The following is a 14,802-nucleotide window of genomic DNA, read 5'->3' as shown; positions in this document are numbered from 1 at the left end:
ATACGGTCTAATAGTTAAATAACGCGCGAGAATAGTTATAGAAAAGCAATGTATAATCAACATATTACGATGAAAGCGATTATTCGGTGTTCTTGCCAAATCACACGTATTAATGACTCTGAAAGAGTTCTAGATTAAGTACACATTGTAAAATCAAAACATGATTTTATAAACGGTGATCCATGTATTTACCTTTATAAAATCACTGTGGTGACTTTACAAAAGAAATATTTCGAAAATCGCTTGTTTTTAAATATTTTGAATTGCTTATGTTCAACCAGTTTATCAGTTAGCGATTCTGCATATATAATCGCTGTAAAAATTTCATGAAATAATTTTTAAGTTATACGTATTCATCGTAATATCTATAAGGCAACAATCACGCTTCCGACACATGCACATATTCAAAGATCGGTTACCGGTCCGGATAAATTTACGTTATCTATCACGAGTGTAATTTTGGAATCGCTCGCGATCGACAAGTTCTTTTCACTTCTGGACGTATCCGGTTTTTCATCATCATCGTCGTTGTCGTTGCTATCCTCCGCTTCGTCTTCAGACGATGACGATGATAACGGCACCTGATTCATTGGTTCCTTAGTCTGGTCTTCAGGAACGGGATACACGCCGGAAGCCAGGACGTCGCAAATCCTGTTTACCATTTCCGTGGCCGTGGCACCGTTCACCTTTTTACGTAGTATCTCCACCAGCTTCTCCAGTCTGACAAATTACGTTTCGTGTCACGTTACATTCATTCGTGCCAGCAAGGGAACGTGCCGTTTTTCCACCGCTAATGCATCCAAACATTTGCTAATACATCCAAAGACTTGCCCAACAAATTCTTTAGCAGAAAGTAAAGCGAAAGTTTCAGCGGAAAGCCATGCTGCCGACTAGAAAACAGAAGAAAACGGTGCGATTCGATGCTTGCCGTGCACTAGATCTTTCCAAGAGAGAAAAAAAATCAACGGATCTTTGAGGAGTAGAAGAATCATGCAAGCAAGATATACATTCATGCTACAGTTCGTACAGAAAAATAGTTTTGGAAAGAAAAATATATAACAATTTAATGAAAATTGAATCTGATCATTGTGTTTAATGTTACAAAATAAAACATAACAAATATTTTATTAAATCGAATCTAAAAAAACATAAACAAGAGAAAAACATACTTTTCAGCAAAAACATATTTAAATTAAAGCTTTATAATATTCACTTCAAAAATTATGGAAAGTTATTATATATATATAGTTACATAAATTTTTATAATATTTATTTTAAATTACAGAAAATTATAGTTATATAAATACAAAATAATAGAAAATTTCATAAAATTTCTAAATCATGCGAAAAATATGGCAAACAATTAAATTTTTTATGGCGCTTAAGAGAATAGGAATATGCAATATGACTAACAAAACGTAACACATACAACAATACAGGTACAATACAGATGTATAAAAAATATATGCAACATATAGTATAATATATGTAGAAAAGATATAATACAGATATAAAAGCATATTAATAAAGCTGATGATACCATGCTAAATAACATTTAATTAACATATATATTGTATCATAAAAATATAAAAATTTATGAAAAAATGTATTTATTGTACATATTTGTGCTTTTTACATACATCTGATATATATATATTTACGGTTATCTTTACAGATAGAGAAGCAAGTATTTATAACGAATTAACAGAGTATTAAAATTGCTAAGCATGTGTAAAGCAAATAATGACAATGTATTAAAGTGTTTGCATACTTAAATAGCAACTGGAGTAATTGCTACGTCAATCTATGCAAAGCCCTTTGGTCATTAATGCTAATCAGTCACTATTCTTTACCTTCTTTTCCATGAAAAGAACAATTCTTTACATTGATACAAAACACCTCGCTTTATATATGTAAAAAAATGAAAAAAATATAATTATACAATAATACATAATAGAATAAAAATTCTTATTTCTAGTTAGCAGAAAGCTGTCTTTCTCCAATTTCCTTTTAAGAAGCAACGCTGCGGAAACAGTGCTGTGAAATGTCGCGAACATAGCCCAGATGAATTACGTTATTCCGGTATCTACATTAGCTCTCTCTCTCTCTCTCCTCTCTCTAATTCTGTATATTATTTTATAGTTTAAATCATATATTACTATTGTATTAGTAAGTTAGAATCACTGGGTAAAAGGAGAGCTCGGTAACAAAGTCGGAAACAAAATATTTGAAAATAAAAAAAAGTAAATTTTCTTTCTCTAAAAATAACTTATACCAATAATTTCAGCAACTAATGCATACAATTTATGTTAAAAAATTCGAATCTCCTTCGAATACTAGGAATGACGTAATTCCCCCGAAGTGCCGGGAGCATTAATACGACGTGTACGAAAAAGCATGCATGATGAGTGTGAATGAATAATAGACCTACGTGCTATTCGATACATAGTAGTAGCCTCTAGTAAAAAGCCCCTTGAAGCCCCTTTTCGCGGATATTGGCGACGAATAGCGTGGTGTATGACTTTCTTTTTGTCTTTTTGCTCGGGGCCCCGCGCGTACGCGCGTAATTTAGATATAGGCGGTGGTGTAGGTGGCACGTGAAGGTGCTGTTTGGGTTCTGGAAATCAGGGTTCTCGTCGAACAGAGGTCTTTCGGGACGATGGAGCTACCACCGATGACAACGACATCCGGCACGTCGGTGATGGCTCGACTTGTGCGATCATCATTGGGAAAACAATCCTCGTCCTCGTTCGCGGTATCGCAATTGCTCTCAGAGGAACACAGTGGGACCGTGCCGGTCAGAATCATGGTGTCCTGACGCGGATCCTTATCGCTTTCACTGAATAATCTCCTTAAATTTCCCTTCTTTCGTCGTGGTTTCTTAAAACTGCCTCGCTGGTTGTGAAACCTGCACCATTTTTGCCAACAATTGTGATTATCCGAATAATTGATCAATTTCTCTACTTTGCACGCAACGTCGCTCAATTTTTCCGGCAGATCTTTTTGTTCCCCAGGGACTTTAAATGATAAAAAATCTTGTAGTTCATCCTTTTCCGTTGATGGCACCTTTGCTTCATGTATTTTGAATAGCTGATCGACAGGTTCCTCTGAGATATCATCAGTCAATAAGTGCTTCGTTCTTTTTTCATCTTCAGCCATCATCAATGGCTTTACTTTACCATCGTTTCTTGTAGTGTCGACGTCATGCGTTTCGTTCTGATCAAAGTTGTCCAATACTGACGTGTCCAGAAATTCGTAAATGTGTTCTAATGATTTCCATACTTCAACCATATTATTGTTTGTGCAAGTTTCGACGGATTTACAGGACAAAGACATTTCTGACCGCGCACTTTCCTTCGTCGAAGACGTATCCTCACAGGATACGGATTCGGAATCAGTCGTAGAATTTTGACATTGATTCGCCATCTCGGAGACGAGTGGAGGAGCAGCCACCTCCGCAGAACGGGGACGTAGAACGGAAGAGATGGAGAATGTGTGCGATGCAAGTGGGATGGCGGGGAACAGGAAGCGAGTATCGGTAAGAGCGGTACGCACGGGGGTGCTGGTTATATAGGGCGTATCGAAAGTTACAGGCGTGACAGATCTGGATACCGCAAAGTTTACGCACTTTGCTGCGTGGTTCTCGGCCAGGGTCCTGGATGCCCGCGCCTCTTGGAGCTCCCGTCGCAGCGCCAGATTCTCCTCCTCGAAGACTGCGATCTCGCGACCTTCATTGCTAGTGCGAATAGAATTGATTTTTCTTTCCATTTTTTGTCAGAAGCGAGCATTGACGTTGGTTGCGGGGAACAGCGAACTGATTTAATTGAAGTTGTGGGTATCTCGTATATAAATAATTTTGAGGATCGCGTTCGTCGAGAAATGAAGCGAAAAATGGTTGAAATGACATAGTTAAATAGAACGAGAGAAGATCGTTGTAAATAATAATATGAAATATCTTGATAGATCATCCAGAAGTTTCATCACTGACGGCTTTCACTTGTCTTCTATTTTAGTCACGTGACTTTACCGTAGAAAGGATTGGATTATTCTGAAGTTATTGTCGGATTCCAGTAGATATCGTAGAGTTTAATCTTAAGCAACGCTTAATAATCATCGAAATAATAGATGACATCAAAATGTATTACACGCGATTTATTGGACAATAATTATTTACTAAATTTGTCATAAATAAATGTATGAGACAAATTATGCTTGTGCTCCTAGGCGTAGGAATTATGAACAGAAAATAAAACTAATAGTAGAAACAAACAGCTATGATAAACCATGGTCGATTACGTAGAAATAATATATAATTGGAATCAGTTTTCCGACAAACTTTATCAGATGGAACACTATCGTATTTTATCGCGCCTTTTAAATTATATGCCGTCCGACAATGTTCAATATAAAACAAATATTAGAATCTAAAACAAGCTTCTAAATATTTACAAATGCTAAAAAGCTTACTTACGTCGCGCTCAGCTTCAATGCCATCATTTCCTCTTCCAGTTTTGCAACACGTTGATCACTTTCCTCTTTCTCTTTTAAAATCTTCGCCAATTGATTCTGCAACAAATAAAATATAAAAACATTAATAGTTAAGTAAATAAAAGTTAATAGACAATGAAAGAAAACTGTCGTTATTGAAGCAATTAAAGTTTAAACGACAAAAAGTTTTTAAAAAATTACATGATAATATTCATATTTATAAAAATAGATCTTATTAAAATATCATATCATCCAGTAACTTCTCGTATATTTTAGAGAAATTTTTGAATAAGGCAAATAAAAGTCTATTCTTTTTTTTAATTATGAACTTGAAGATGGAATAGATAGAACTAATACGAATTATTCTCGATAGAACTATTCCAACATTTTCTAAACTATTCCTATAAACTGTTTTTCTTTTTACATTAGCGTAAACTGTGAACGTAATTGAATTTTTTTCTATCTATTTTAACCACTTTATCTCGATGTTTAAAGGTAAACGCAACACGTTGGGAAATATGTATAAAAAAAGGAAAGGAAAGGAGCTAGCAACCTTGATCAGCTCTCACGTGCAGCAAAATTTACATGGACGTGGAGATGGAGGGTCCCGGAGGTTCAATTACGAGATTGCCAATATGCAAGCGACATGGCGGTGGCGGCCATCGCTTTGGCTGATGAGGCTAATGGATGGTTGAAACCTGAGAAGAACGGCAAAGAGGAAAAAGAGGCCAAGGGAGAGGCCCCTGACAGCCACTAAGTGCGCTCCGTCCTTCTCCACCCTTCCCCAATTCCCCCTTCCTTTCTCGTCCTTTCGGTCCCAGCCCTGTTCTCTCTCGCCTCTGCAACACTCTGCCCGCTGCGGATGCCCTTATGTGAAACCTAATCACTTTTAGCGCGCGTCACGGATATTTCGTATTATGTCTACATTGCGTTCTCCGGTATCGGCTGACTTTATCAGCCGTCTCTCTACAGTTCAACCTTTCCCTCATCTCCCTTCATCCCCTTCGTTCGTAGAATCAAGTCGCGCGTGCAGCAAACCCTAATCGGCTGATGTGTTTCTCAAGGATAGATCATGGAGCCAATTTCTGAAAGAACGTTAAAAAAATCTTGCGACCTCTTTAATTTTAAATATAATTTTTTTTCGATTCAATGATTGTATACATTTAAATATTGTCTTTTTTGTATTGACTTTTGTACTTTGCCGTTAGTAATGACATGTGTAACAAAAAATTACACTTTACAATGCGTGATTACAAACTTGGAGAGTGCAGTTACAATGGAAAAGTATAATTTGTAAATAATGCAACATTTTTCCTTTTATGTTGTTAAATCGATACGCATATGCGAATGTATGTAATAACGACACATTTGCGTGTTTGTACTAATGTATGAAATACTCTAATGCCACAATTACGTATCATCAAAGTAACATACGCAAGGAAGAAAATTGATTTTTCTACATAATTCATACGTGATCGCGACCATTCACGTTTATAACTTTTTCTGTTATTAAAATTATTTACTATAATAATAAAACATATCTTAAAATAAAATAAAAATAGTATAACGTATTTTGTAATAAAAAAAATATGCATTTATTATGACTACGCCCATTGTGCATTTTTATAGCAACAAATACCACAATTGAAAAAATATATGAAAAAATTAATGATATATTAATTATACAATATATCAATTATAAAAACAATGTAAGATTAATTTAAATAAACTTATCTATCAAGAACCAAATCTATCAAGAACAAATTCTGCAAAAGTCTGTTACAAATTTTGTCAACAGAAAGGCTACAGGTTTGATTTTGCATATAAGTTTAATGTTGTTAGTAGAATGATGGCAAAAATTCAATAAACATAGTTTGATTAACAGTAGAAATAATCTGCATTTGACAGATTCTGCTCGGTTTCTGCCGCTAATCTACTATCAGAGATTATGACAGTAGATTCTATCGGCAAAATACGAAATTAATACAGACGCAGTCGAGCTTAATTTGCTAGCAATTTCTGATCGCATTTACTGATTCATTTACTGATTGATCGCATTTACAATTCATTGGCAGCGGACAGATCACTTACTGAAGAAATAATTAATTAACGAGATAAGAAGTAGAAATACACAAAAGAGTGGAAATAGAATTAATTGTAGAGATTTTGCATATATATGATAATCGAGAGAGAAAAAGAGAAAGTTGAAAAAAGACCAATAGGTACCACGACCACCTGGCTGTCCTAATCAAATAGAACGTAGAAATGTCTGCACAAACATTACGTCCATGATCGTGATCCGGAAGAGCTTTTTTTATTCCAATCCTAACCGCATAACGACACGAGTGGCACAAGAAAAAAAAGGGGTTCACTGGTTTTGTTTTCTATTCCTATATTCTCATAGTATACATACTTTCTTCTTTAATTTTAGTTTTTGACAGATTTTTCGTTTACTAATTTGTGCTGTGTCGAAGATTTTTAATGTACTACATATAAAAAATTCAAGCTAATATAATAGTTTGCTCAAAAAAGATTAAAAATAATATTTAGTATTTTGTATAAAAATAATCTCAAAATTTTTTTGTATGCAAACTATTATATATATTTTTTTATCTATATATTATAAAAGCCTTTTTACATTTTTATGTTTTGTTTGTATATATTAACAATAAGATTCGAAATAAAATGGCAGATTATTTAATAAATGTATATAATTATTAAATAGTTCAATTAAAACATAACTATTTCTTACTTCTTATTTTCAGTTCTGTATTCAGAGGTAAAGGATATATCACCAAATTTGAGAAAATAATTTAAGTATCAAATTATCACAATTAAACATGTCGTTTGAAAAAACAATTATTACATAAAATAGTATATAAAATTATATATGAAGGACATATTACTATAAAGAATGTTATAATATGAAGAATACAATAAAATAATATATTCTGTTTACATACCTTCAGCTCATCCACTTCTTTTGCTTGTTGATTACATTTCTCTTCCAACATAGATTTAACTGTTGTAACTAAACTTTCTTCACAATTCCTGTTAGCTTCTCTAATTTCACGTATAAGTTCTGAAACAAATAATACAATATTTCATCAGAATAATGAACGTCCCATATAATGCGTGAAACTAATAACAATAATTGTGAATGTTTTAGAATTATTATCTACCTGATAACATTCCGGGTTGATAATCCGCAGGAGTACTATGTCTACATTGTGCCAATTTTGCTTTTACATTCTCTACATTCGACTTAGCTTCACTAAGTTCTTTAAACAGTTGGTTGTTACATTTTTTTAGCTCTGTCATCTGCAACATAATATTTGAAAGAGATCTTAATAATTTGAAAAAGATATTAAACACACACATTAAACAATAATTAAATACATTTTATGTATTTCAAGTACTAATAACAATCCTATAAATAACCATGTCAATAATAAAACATGTTTAATCCTATATACTTCCAAATAGAAAACAAACAAATACAAACCTGTTCAATAAGTGACAGGACAAGCTTATTACTACGGTTAATTGTCGTTATGGAACTTCCACTCTCAACACTATCGGAATCGTCACTGTCTGAGTGAGCCGAAGGTCCAGCAGGTCCTAATCCAGGATCAGAGTATCTTCTGTGCTCCGAATTAAGTTCGTCGCCATTGATACCATTATCTTTGTTAGCGGTGGGTGGTAGACTGGCATAATCTCCATTTTGAAGAGCCATATGTACAGCCGATTCCAAAACTCCGTTTTCTTGTAGATTCCCATAACCATTAACAACACTATTAGTATTGGGACGAACATTCGTCAAGTGCTTGTTACAGTGATGCCTTTGTCTACTGTGGATGGTTCTAATGTTTGGCACCGGCATTGGCTGATACATTCTGTACATCGTAGGCAGTGAGACCGGCTGCATGGTATATGTCATAGGCATCGGTGAGTAGCCGCAGACGCTCGGATCCGACATCGCGGTGAATAGACGTTGTCCATTACCCGACACGTTCTGCACGTCTGTCGGTTGCCACAGCATCTGCCTTGGAGGATACTCCATACCAGCCACCAGACCACCGTCCTGATTACTTTGTGAAGTGTTCGGAGTCCAGGTATCCTGTATCGTGTCCAGCAAGTTGCTCCTACGGCTGGATCGTCTCTTATTCTTCCTCGAGTGATTCGGTGGAATCTGACGCGGCGGTCTCGATGAGTTCGACAACCTACGCGTCAATCGTCTTGTTTATACCAAAACATAACCCCTCGAATGAGCGACAGAATCGTGACTCACCTCTGCTCCATCCCGACGGACGACTCGATCCGCATCAAGAGAACCTGGTTCCTCGCAAGAACGCGCGCAACATCCGCGAAACGGGGACGTTAGGCGAGTCGATCTGGCGGTCCAGTTCTCAGCTGTAACGGCACGTCGTCGTGAGATATTCCCTGAGCAGCCTGAGCAGGCCTGAGGCTTCAGCGCGATATGACAGGTCGTGCAACCTTCGCACTATCTTTGACAACTCACGCGCAAGATATTTTATCCGAGCTTATCGACGATCATCGTAATACAACGAGAATCGAAAAGAAGGGAACAATTTTGTTAGAAAGATGAAATAAGATCGTCTATCCACGACTATGTCTATCCACATTCACGCATGCTGCAGACGCTGCGGTGGTGACGACGGCAGCGAACGGGACTCAGACGATTTCACTGTTTCACTGATTTTAGGTACAAAAGATAACAGGTGACCATCGATAATAACGACTATCAAACTCGGAATATCCTCGGTCGATAATGTGACGTCCGACAGCAGCCGGCAGCTGCTTCTCATGTACGATGATCTATGCGGCTGTGTGCGACATAACCTCGGGAAGCGAGTGTCAAAGAGAGAAGATGTAACATAACCTCAAAGTGAGAAATGGCAACCGCTGGGAGACGGATGGAAAATGAAAAGAACAAGCCAATATTTTGCGAGTTGTCTGTTAATGATCTGGAACCGGAAATTACAGAGATCGAGAGTCTATGCGTGGAATGTGGCAAGAACGTAAGTAAACCTTACATTAATCTTGGAACTTCTTGTTAAAGCCCAGTTTCACTAATGTAAGGTTAACTTTAATTTGGGTTTAACTTAGTCTTCAGCTTTTTCTAATCCTAAGAATTTTAAAAATTAGAAAAAGATAAAGAGTAGATTGAACCGAGGTTAAAGTTAATCTCACGTTGGTGGAATAGAGCCTAATGTACGTTTCTACTAATGCAGGTTAATTTTAATCTTAGTTTAACTTACTCTTCTTTTTTTCTGGTTCTTAGAACTAGAGAAACATGAAATTATTTGAATCGTGATTCAAAAAATTAAACTACATTAGTAGAAACGAACATAAGCGAGGTATATGTCTATGACAAACACTGAACGCGAAAACTTAGAGTTGTGCATTTATACGTAAAATACGATAATCTACATATATATATATATATATACAATGTAAACCATGTAAATTATGTTTTACCTGTCAATTTATGTAAACAATATATGGATCATCAAAACCTATGTTCTTTGTATCAGACTGCACTAAGATCTGATTCTACCAATGTAAGATTAACTTTAATCTCTGTTCAATTTATTCTTTATCTTTTACTCTTTATCTCTGTCTTTCTCTCTCTCTCTCTCTTGTATATATACATATATATTCTAAGAATTATGTCCACTTCTATCAAAGTATATTTATTTTAATCTGACTTTAATTTACTCTTTATCCTTTTTTTAATTCTTAGAACTAGAAAAAGATGAAAAGTTAAACTAAGATTAAAGTCAATCTACAATGGTAAAAACAGATATTAGAAAAAGATGAACAGTAAGTTTAATCGATATGTTGAAGTTAATCTTACATTGGTAAAACCAGCCTCTATCTTACTTATACATTTTTATTTATCAATATTAAAGTTAGATATATTAACAATCATAAAAAAATTGTAATTCTTTCTGTATTATATTATCCAAATTAATAATTTAAATATTTTACATCACTTGTATTGTCTATAAAAAAAAAGATTCGTGTAAACGTAATCTTGAAATATATAGCACATCCCCATGGATTTGTTGCACAAATGCCACATAAGTCAATTGCTATATGCAGTGAACATCGAATCTGATCAAATGCTTCAGAGTTAAGGAATAAATGATGAATGTATAAAATCTAAATATTTGTGTTTGCTGTTCATTCGATGTTCATTCACTAAATATATATCTAGTTTTAGAATGCTCTAAATGACCAATATTTATTTCTACAAGGGGATCACCCGGCTGCTGTTAACGAAAATCCCACATTACAAAGATGTGGTGCTTATGTCCTTCGAGTGCGAGCATTGCGGTTATCAGAATAACGAGATACAAAGTGGTGGAAAAATAGCAGAGAAGGGAATCAAAATAACACTGCAAGTGGCAATATTGCAAGATTTGAATCGTCAAGTAGTTAAGTCCGACTACACTAGCATTCATATACCCCACTTGGATTTTGAAATTCCCCCTCAGTCTCAAAAAGGAGAAATCACAACTGTGGAAGGGATAATTGACAGGAGCATTAGAGCACTGGAACAGGATCAACCCAGGCGTCGGGAAGAATTTCCAGACACTGCTGTCGAGATAGATCTGTTTATTAGCAAGTTACGTGCACTGAAGATATTGGATGAGCCATTTACTATTATCTTTCAAGATATTTCAGGAAATAGTCATATAGAGAATCCAAAAGCGCCAATCAAAGACAGTCAGTGTACTATGACACATTTCAAAAGAACAAAAGAACAAAATCATATGTTAGGAATTTATTCTGACAATGAAGATGTCTTGCTCAAACCTATACAGGAAGGAGAGTATCCTTTGGAACAACTTGAGGGTGAAGTGCTATCCTTTCCTACCAATTGTCCAGACTGCAACAGTCCTTGTGAAACAAATATGAAACTGACAAGTATCCTTTAATAATATCAGATTAAATTTTTATTAAGTATTAGGAATAATATTAGGATAATATCACAAAGGCGGAAGGATTAAAAAATAAATTTCAATACACTGTTAAAAAAATATTTTATGATTGTTGTTAGTTAGTCGGAAATATTTGTTTAATTGTAAAAATTATTAATTATGTAAATGTTACACATGAAATTTTTCCTTAATATAATATTAAGATATACCACATTTTAAAGAGGTTGTTATAATGGCCACACTATGCGAATCTTGCGGTCATAGAACTAACGAGGTAAAGAGCGGCGGTGGGATCGAACCTCAAGGAGTCAGAATCGAAGTGACGATAACAGGTAGAGAAGATTTCAATCGCGATCTACTGAAGTCCGAAACTTGTGACATGGAAATACCCGAACTCGAGTTAGAAGTCGGTCCAACTATTTTGGGCGGTCGATTCACAACTGTCGAAGGAATCATAGCAGCGATGAAAGAACAGTTATCTTCGTCTACAGCTTTCACTGGAGATAGTACTGATCCAGAAATTGTGAACAGAATGAACATGTTTATCGCACAGTTGGAAGAAGTTTTAGATGGTCAAAGAAAAGTGACCTTGATTTTAGATGATCCGGCTGGCAATAGTTACATACAAAGTCTTTCCGATTATGGACCTGATGATAGATTAAAGATCACGAAATATGATAGAAACTTTGAGCAGAATGAAGAGCTTGGTCTCAACGATATAAAAGTCGAAAATTATTAGATGTCTACTAAAAAAGAAACAAATATTGTTGCAGTACAAATGGCATATGTAAAAATAGCTAGATAACTAAAATGTTTTTGTAACAATTTTATGTTAAAACAACTTGTATCTTGTAAATATAAATTTTATATTACTTTCAACACACAAATTCATTCCAATTATCTATAATAGCTTTTTAATCTTCACCTGCGTGTCTGGAAGAGAGAAAGAGAAAATTTATTAAAAAATTTTCTTACATAATTCATATAAGGCAGCATAGTTACGCATATTAAATATCCATTGTAGAAAACGCATAGCATACACGATTGGTATCGCGTCGAGTTTTTTCAATGCAGGCAATCTCCTTACAACTTGCGCGCGCCACGATTCCACGTCCATATTCTCACATATAGGATTGTTAATGAATTTCAAATCTTGAAGATTAGGTATCTCTTGCAGGCGATTAAATTCCGCCCAATCTTTCACCAGATTGTTGCCCATATATAAAACTTTGAGTGCTTTGAGAGCATTAACGCCTTTGATCTTTTCAATCAAGTTATAAGATATCCATAACTCCTCCAAATGATCCCCAACTGCCTCCAATCCTGAGAACGTTTTGATATTGTTTCTGCTCAGAGATAAGATCCTTAGATATTTCAACGAATTAATACCGCTAATCTTTTCTATTACATTTGTCGATAAAGATAATTTCCTACGAATATTTGAAAGAAATAATTTAATGAATGTACAATGTACAAATATTTCACGTTATTGTTTATTCATTAGAAAAAAAACGAACTCAACGTTAATTAATACCGCCAAACTGTTATCCATTCTTTCGATTGGAGGCCACTGAAAGGATAAAATTATATCCTTTTGTTCGCTCGCGATCAGTCCTGTTTTCTCTTCCCATCTTTGAATGGCTTCTTTGCACGTTGTCGCTTTAGCCTATATATAATTTTAGATTTTATTTTTCCAAGGAAAAATATAATTATTCAATTATTTAAAATCTATTAAATGTCTACCATAATTTTAAATCTCTTCAATAATTGCACAATATAATCCTAACTTTTTTAATAAAATTAATTAATGTATCGCTGAATCTGAAGGTGTCAATGAACATATCATGAACGAATTCTCAGAAGTTAGACGTAGATGAAGAAATAAATTTAATATACAAAGTGTCCTATTTTAACTTTGCATTGAAATATCTCGAAAAGTATAAAAAATATGGAAAAATGTTTCAGACAAGAAATTTTATTTATCTTCCTTCAGATCATACAACTTTTGTCTAAAACATTTCTTGGTATCTTTTATTCTTTTCAAAATATTTTGATGCGAAAGTTAAAACGAGACACCTTGTATATTAAATATATACAGGGGGTCCGGAAACTTCCGCATTTTTATTGAATTAATATTTGCGAGTTAATATATGCGTATGTAATATACAGATAGATTCCGTACAAAAAAAGAAACATCAAGAGATGTTACAATTTAAAAAAAAATTACGATTACGTTTTTAAAATTTGCCGCGCATGCGAATATTTTCGTTGCCTTTGACGTCCATCTTATCAAAATGTTTTCATGGCACTGCGCCATCTATAAATGCAAAATGGATAAAGTTCAAAAGAGAAGCAAAGTTGCTGCGTTAAGAAATTGCGAGGGAAGTACATTAAACACCTTATATTACTATAATCCGAATGGAAATTGAAATTGATAGAACGCGGTGCATTTGCAGATCACCGAACTGTCCACAGTTCAGAGTCCGATCCGGCCAATGGCCATCGCGAACGTGCGCCATGCCATACGTCACGTCGGCTCGTTGGCCCGCGGTTCGCGAAACACGTTGACGCGCGCGGCTGGCCAGAAGTCTGGACTCGCGAATGTGAGCCCGATTCGATTGTGCATACACCACTGATAAAATTGGATAAAATGCCGAAACGATTGAGCAAGAGCAAGGTACGTCTATCCCGATAATCCGTCGTCGTCACCGCACACGTTTATCGTACGCGCGCGGAACGCTCGTCCTATCCGGTGGACGGAGAATCGTACTGTGGTAGTGGAAGTGGTGATGATGGTGCGCAAGACGGAGAAGAGGATAGGAAGGAAGGGAAAAGAAAGAGGAAAAGATTTCGTTACGCGCGCGAGGAAGAGTGAGATAAATTGATTCGTGGGGGGGAAAAGAGAGTAGCATCGCGCGCGCGGTACAGGGAGAGGAATCGGGGGAACAACCCCGACGGCCGACAAGCGGATCTCCTTAGCCACCCGAGCCGAGAGAGGATGTAGCGTGACTCCGGTTTCTTGACCCGATCCCGATTCCAAGTTGCTCGCGCGCTCGTGCGCGCAAGCGTGCGAGACCGCCCTCTCTGTTCCGTACGACTTAACGACTCTGTTCCGTGGCTCTGTGCCCGTTCGGCTCTTCTCGCCACCGACCGGGATTAATCGCGCGCGCGTTGCGCGATCGGTCCGTGTTCGGTTTTCGGTTCACTTCTTGCCGACGCGTACGTCGCCGACGGCTACGACGACGACGACGACGAAGACAACGACGAAGACGCGTGCTACTGCTGCTCAATCGGCCGGGCGCCCAGGACGAGCGCAATGGTATTAATATTCTCTGTATCTCGC

At 36.0% G+C, this 14,802-nt stretch overlaps 4 protein-coding genes and 1 long non-coding RNA gene across 8 annotated transcripts in view; 3 read left to right on the top strand and 2 right to left on the bottom strand.

Moving 5' to 3' along the window:
* LOC108720288 (uncharacterized) overlaps positions 1-5,596 on the top strand; it is an 83,204-nt gene extending 77,608 nt beyond the window's left edge. Inside the window, exon 4 of the long non-coding RNA XR_001936522.1 lies at positions 4,984-5,596. This is a non-coding gene — a long non-coding RNA (uncharacterized lncRNA). The remainder of the gene's footprint in view (positions 1-4,983) is intronic.
* LOC108732198 (uncharacterized) lies at positions 652-9,144 on the bottom strand. Of its 3 annotated transcripts, none has more exons than XR_001937058.1 (7): positions 8,780-9,144; positions 7,994-8,711; positions 7,671-7,809; positions 7,452-7,570; positions 4,472-4,566; positions 2,432-3,736; positions 652-720 (listed from the first exon to the last, which is right to left on the bottom strand). XR_001937058.1 is itself a non-coding variant. In XM_018462892.1 (7 exons), the coding sequence occupies exons 2-7, from the start codon at positions 8,812-8,814 to the stop codon at positions 2,569-2,571; spliced, it is 2,274 nt and encodes a 757-aa protein (XP_018318394.1). In that variant the 5' UTR covers positions 8,815-8,901; positions 9,011-9,144. The 3 variants fall into 3 exon arrangements, 2 of the variants coding, with proteins under 2 accessions (XP_018318383.1, XP_018318394.1); XM_018462892.1 differs by lacking the exon at positions 652-720 and having other exon boundaries at positions 2,569-3,736; positions 8,780-8,901; positions 9,011-9,144; XM_018462881.1 differs by lacking the exon at positions 652-720 and having other exon boundaries at positions 2,334-3,736.
* Positions 9,145-9,335: 191 nt separating this feature from the next.
* On the top strand, positions 9,336-12,271 carry Zpr1 (zinc finger protein Zpr1). Its single transcript, XM_018444165.1, has 3 exons — positions 9,336-9,530; positions 10,773-11,445; positions 11,663-12,271. Exons 1-3 carry the CDS (start codon positions 9,405-9,407, stop codon positions 12,196-12,198), a joined length of 1,335 nt encoding a protein of 444 aa, XP_018299667.1. The 5' UTR covers positions 9,336-9,404; the 3' UTR covers positions 12,199-12,271.
* An 86-nt stretch (positions 12,272-12,357) lies between these two features.
* Positions 12,358-13,221, bottom strand: LOC108720275 (dynein light chain 1, axonemal). Of its 2 annotated transcripts, XM_018444184.1 has the most exons (4): positions 13,203-13,221; positions 12,977-13,125; positions 12,500-12,889; positions 12,358-12,392 (listed from the first exon to the last, which is right to left on the bottom strand). In XM_018444184.1, the coding sequence occupies exons 1-4, from the start codon at positions 13,203-13,205 to the stop codon at positions 12,374-12,376; spliced, it is 561 nt and encodes a 186-aa protein (XP_018299686.1). In that variant the 5' UTR covers positions 13,206-13,221; the 3' UTR covers positions 12,358-12,373. The 2 variants fall into 2 exon arrangements, with proteins under 2 accessions (XP_018299686.1, XP_018299679.1); XM_018444177.1 differs by having other exon boundaries at positions 12,370-12,889.
* Positions 13,222-14,407: 1,186 nt separating this feature from the next.
* LOC108720234 (serine/threonine-protein phosphatase 2A 56 kDa regulatory subunit gamma isoform) overlaps positions 14,408-14,802 on the top strand; it is a 26,285-nt gene continuing 25,890 nt past the window's right edge. Inside the window, exon 1 of the mRNA XM_018444134.1 lies at positions 14,408-14,778. Within this exon, the coding sequence (XP_018299636.1) occupies positions 14,776-14,778 (3 nt within the window). The 5' untranslated portion in view covers positions 14,408-14,775. The remainder of the gene's footprint in view (positions 14,779-14,802) is intronic.

Source organism: Mycetomoellerius zeteki, unplaced genomic scaffold, assembly GCF_001594055.1.
Source record: "Mycetomoellerius zeteki isolate Tzet28-1 unplaced genomic scaffold, Tzet1.0 scaffold102, whole genome shotgun sequence".
Classification (NCBI taxonomy): Eukaryota; Metazoa; Arthropoda; class Insecta; order Hymenoptera; family Formicidae; genus Mycetomoellerius; species Mycetomoellerius zeteki.
Note: the sequence above shows the minus strand (reverse complement) of the source record. Positions and strands in the feature narration are given on the sequence as shown.

Excerpts from the sequence above, each read along its gene's own strand:
- LOC108732198 (XM_018462881.1), bottom strand. The coding sequence starts at position 8,814 with ATGCGGATCGAGTCGTCCGTCGGGATGGAGCAGAG. Across the intron at positions 8,712-8,779 it reads TCCGTCGGGATGGAGCAGAG|GTTGTCGAACTCATCGAGAC; the intron begins GTGAGTCACGAT and ends ATTGACGCGTAG. Across the intron at positions 3,737-4,471 it reads GCATTGAAGCTGAGCGCGAC|CAATGAAGGTCGCGAGATCG; the intron begins GTAAGTAAGCTT and ends TATTCGCACTAG.
- Zpr1 (XM_018444165.1), top strand. The coding sequence starts at position 9,405 with ATGGCAACCGCTGGGAGACGGATGGAAAATGAAAAGAACAAGCCAATA. Across the intron at positions 9,531-10,772 it reads GCGTGGAATGTGGCAAGAAC|GGGATCACCCGGCTGCTGTT; the intron begins GTAAGTAAACCT and ends TATTTCTACAAG. Across the intron at positions 11,446-11,662 it reads AACAAATATGAAACTGACAA|ATATACCACATTTTAAAGAG; the intron begins GTATCCTTTAAT and ends TATAATATTAAG.
- LOC108720275 (XM_018444177.1), bottom strand. Across the intron at positions 12,890-12,976 it reads GCGGTATTAATTAACGTTGA|GAAATTATCTTTATCGACAA; the intron begins GTTCGTTTTTTT and ends AAATATTCGTAG.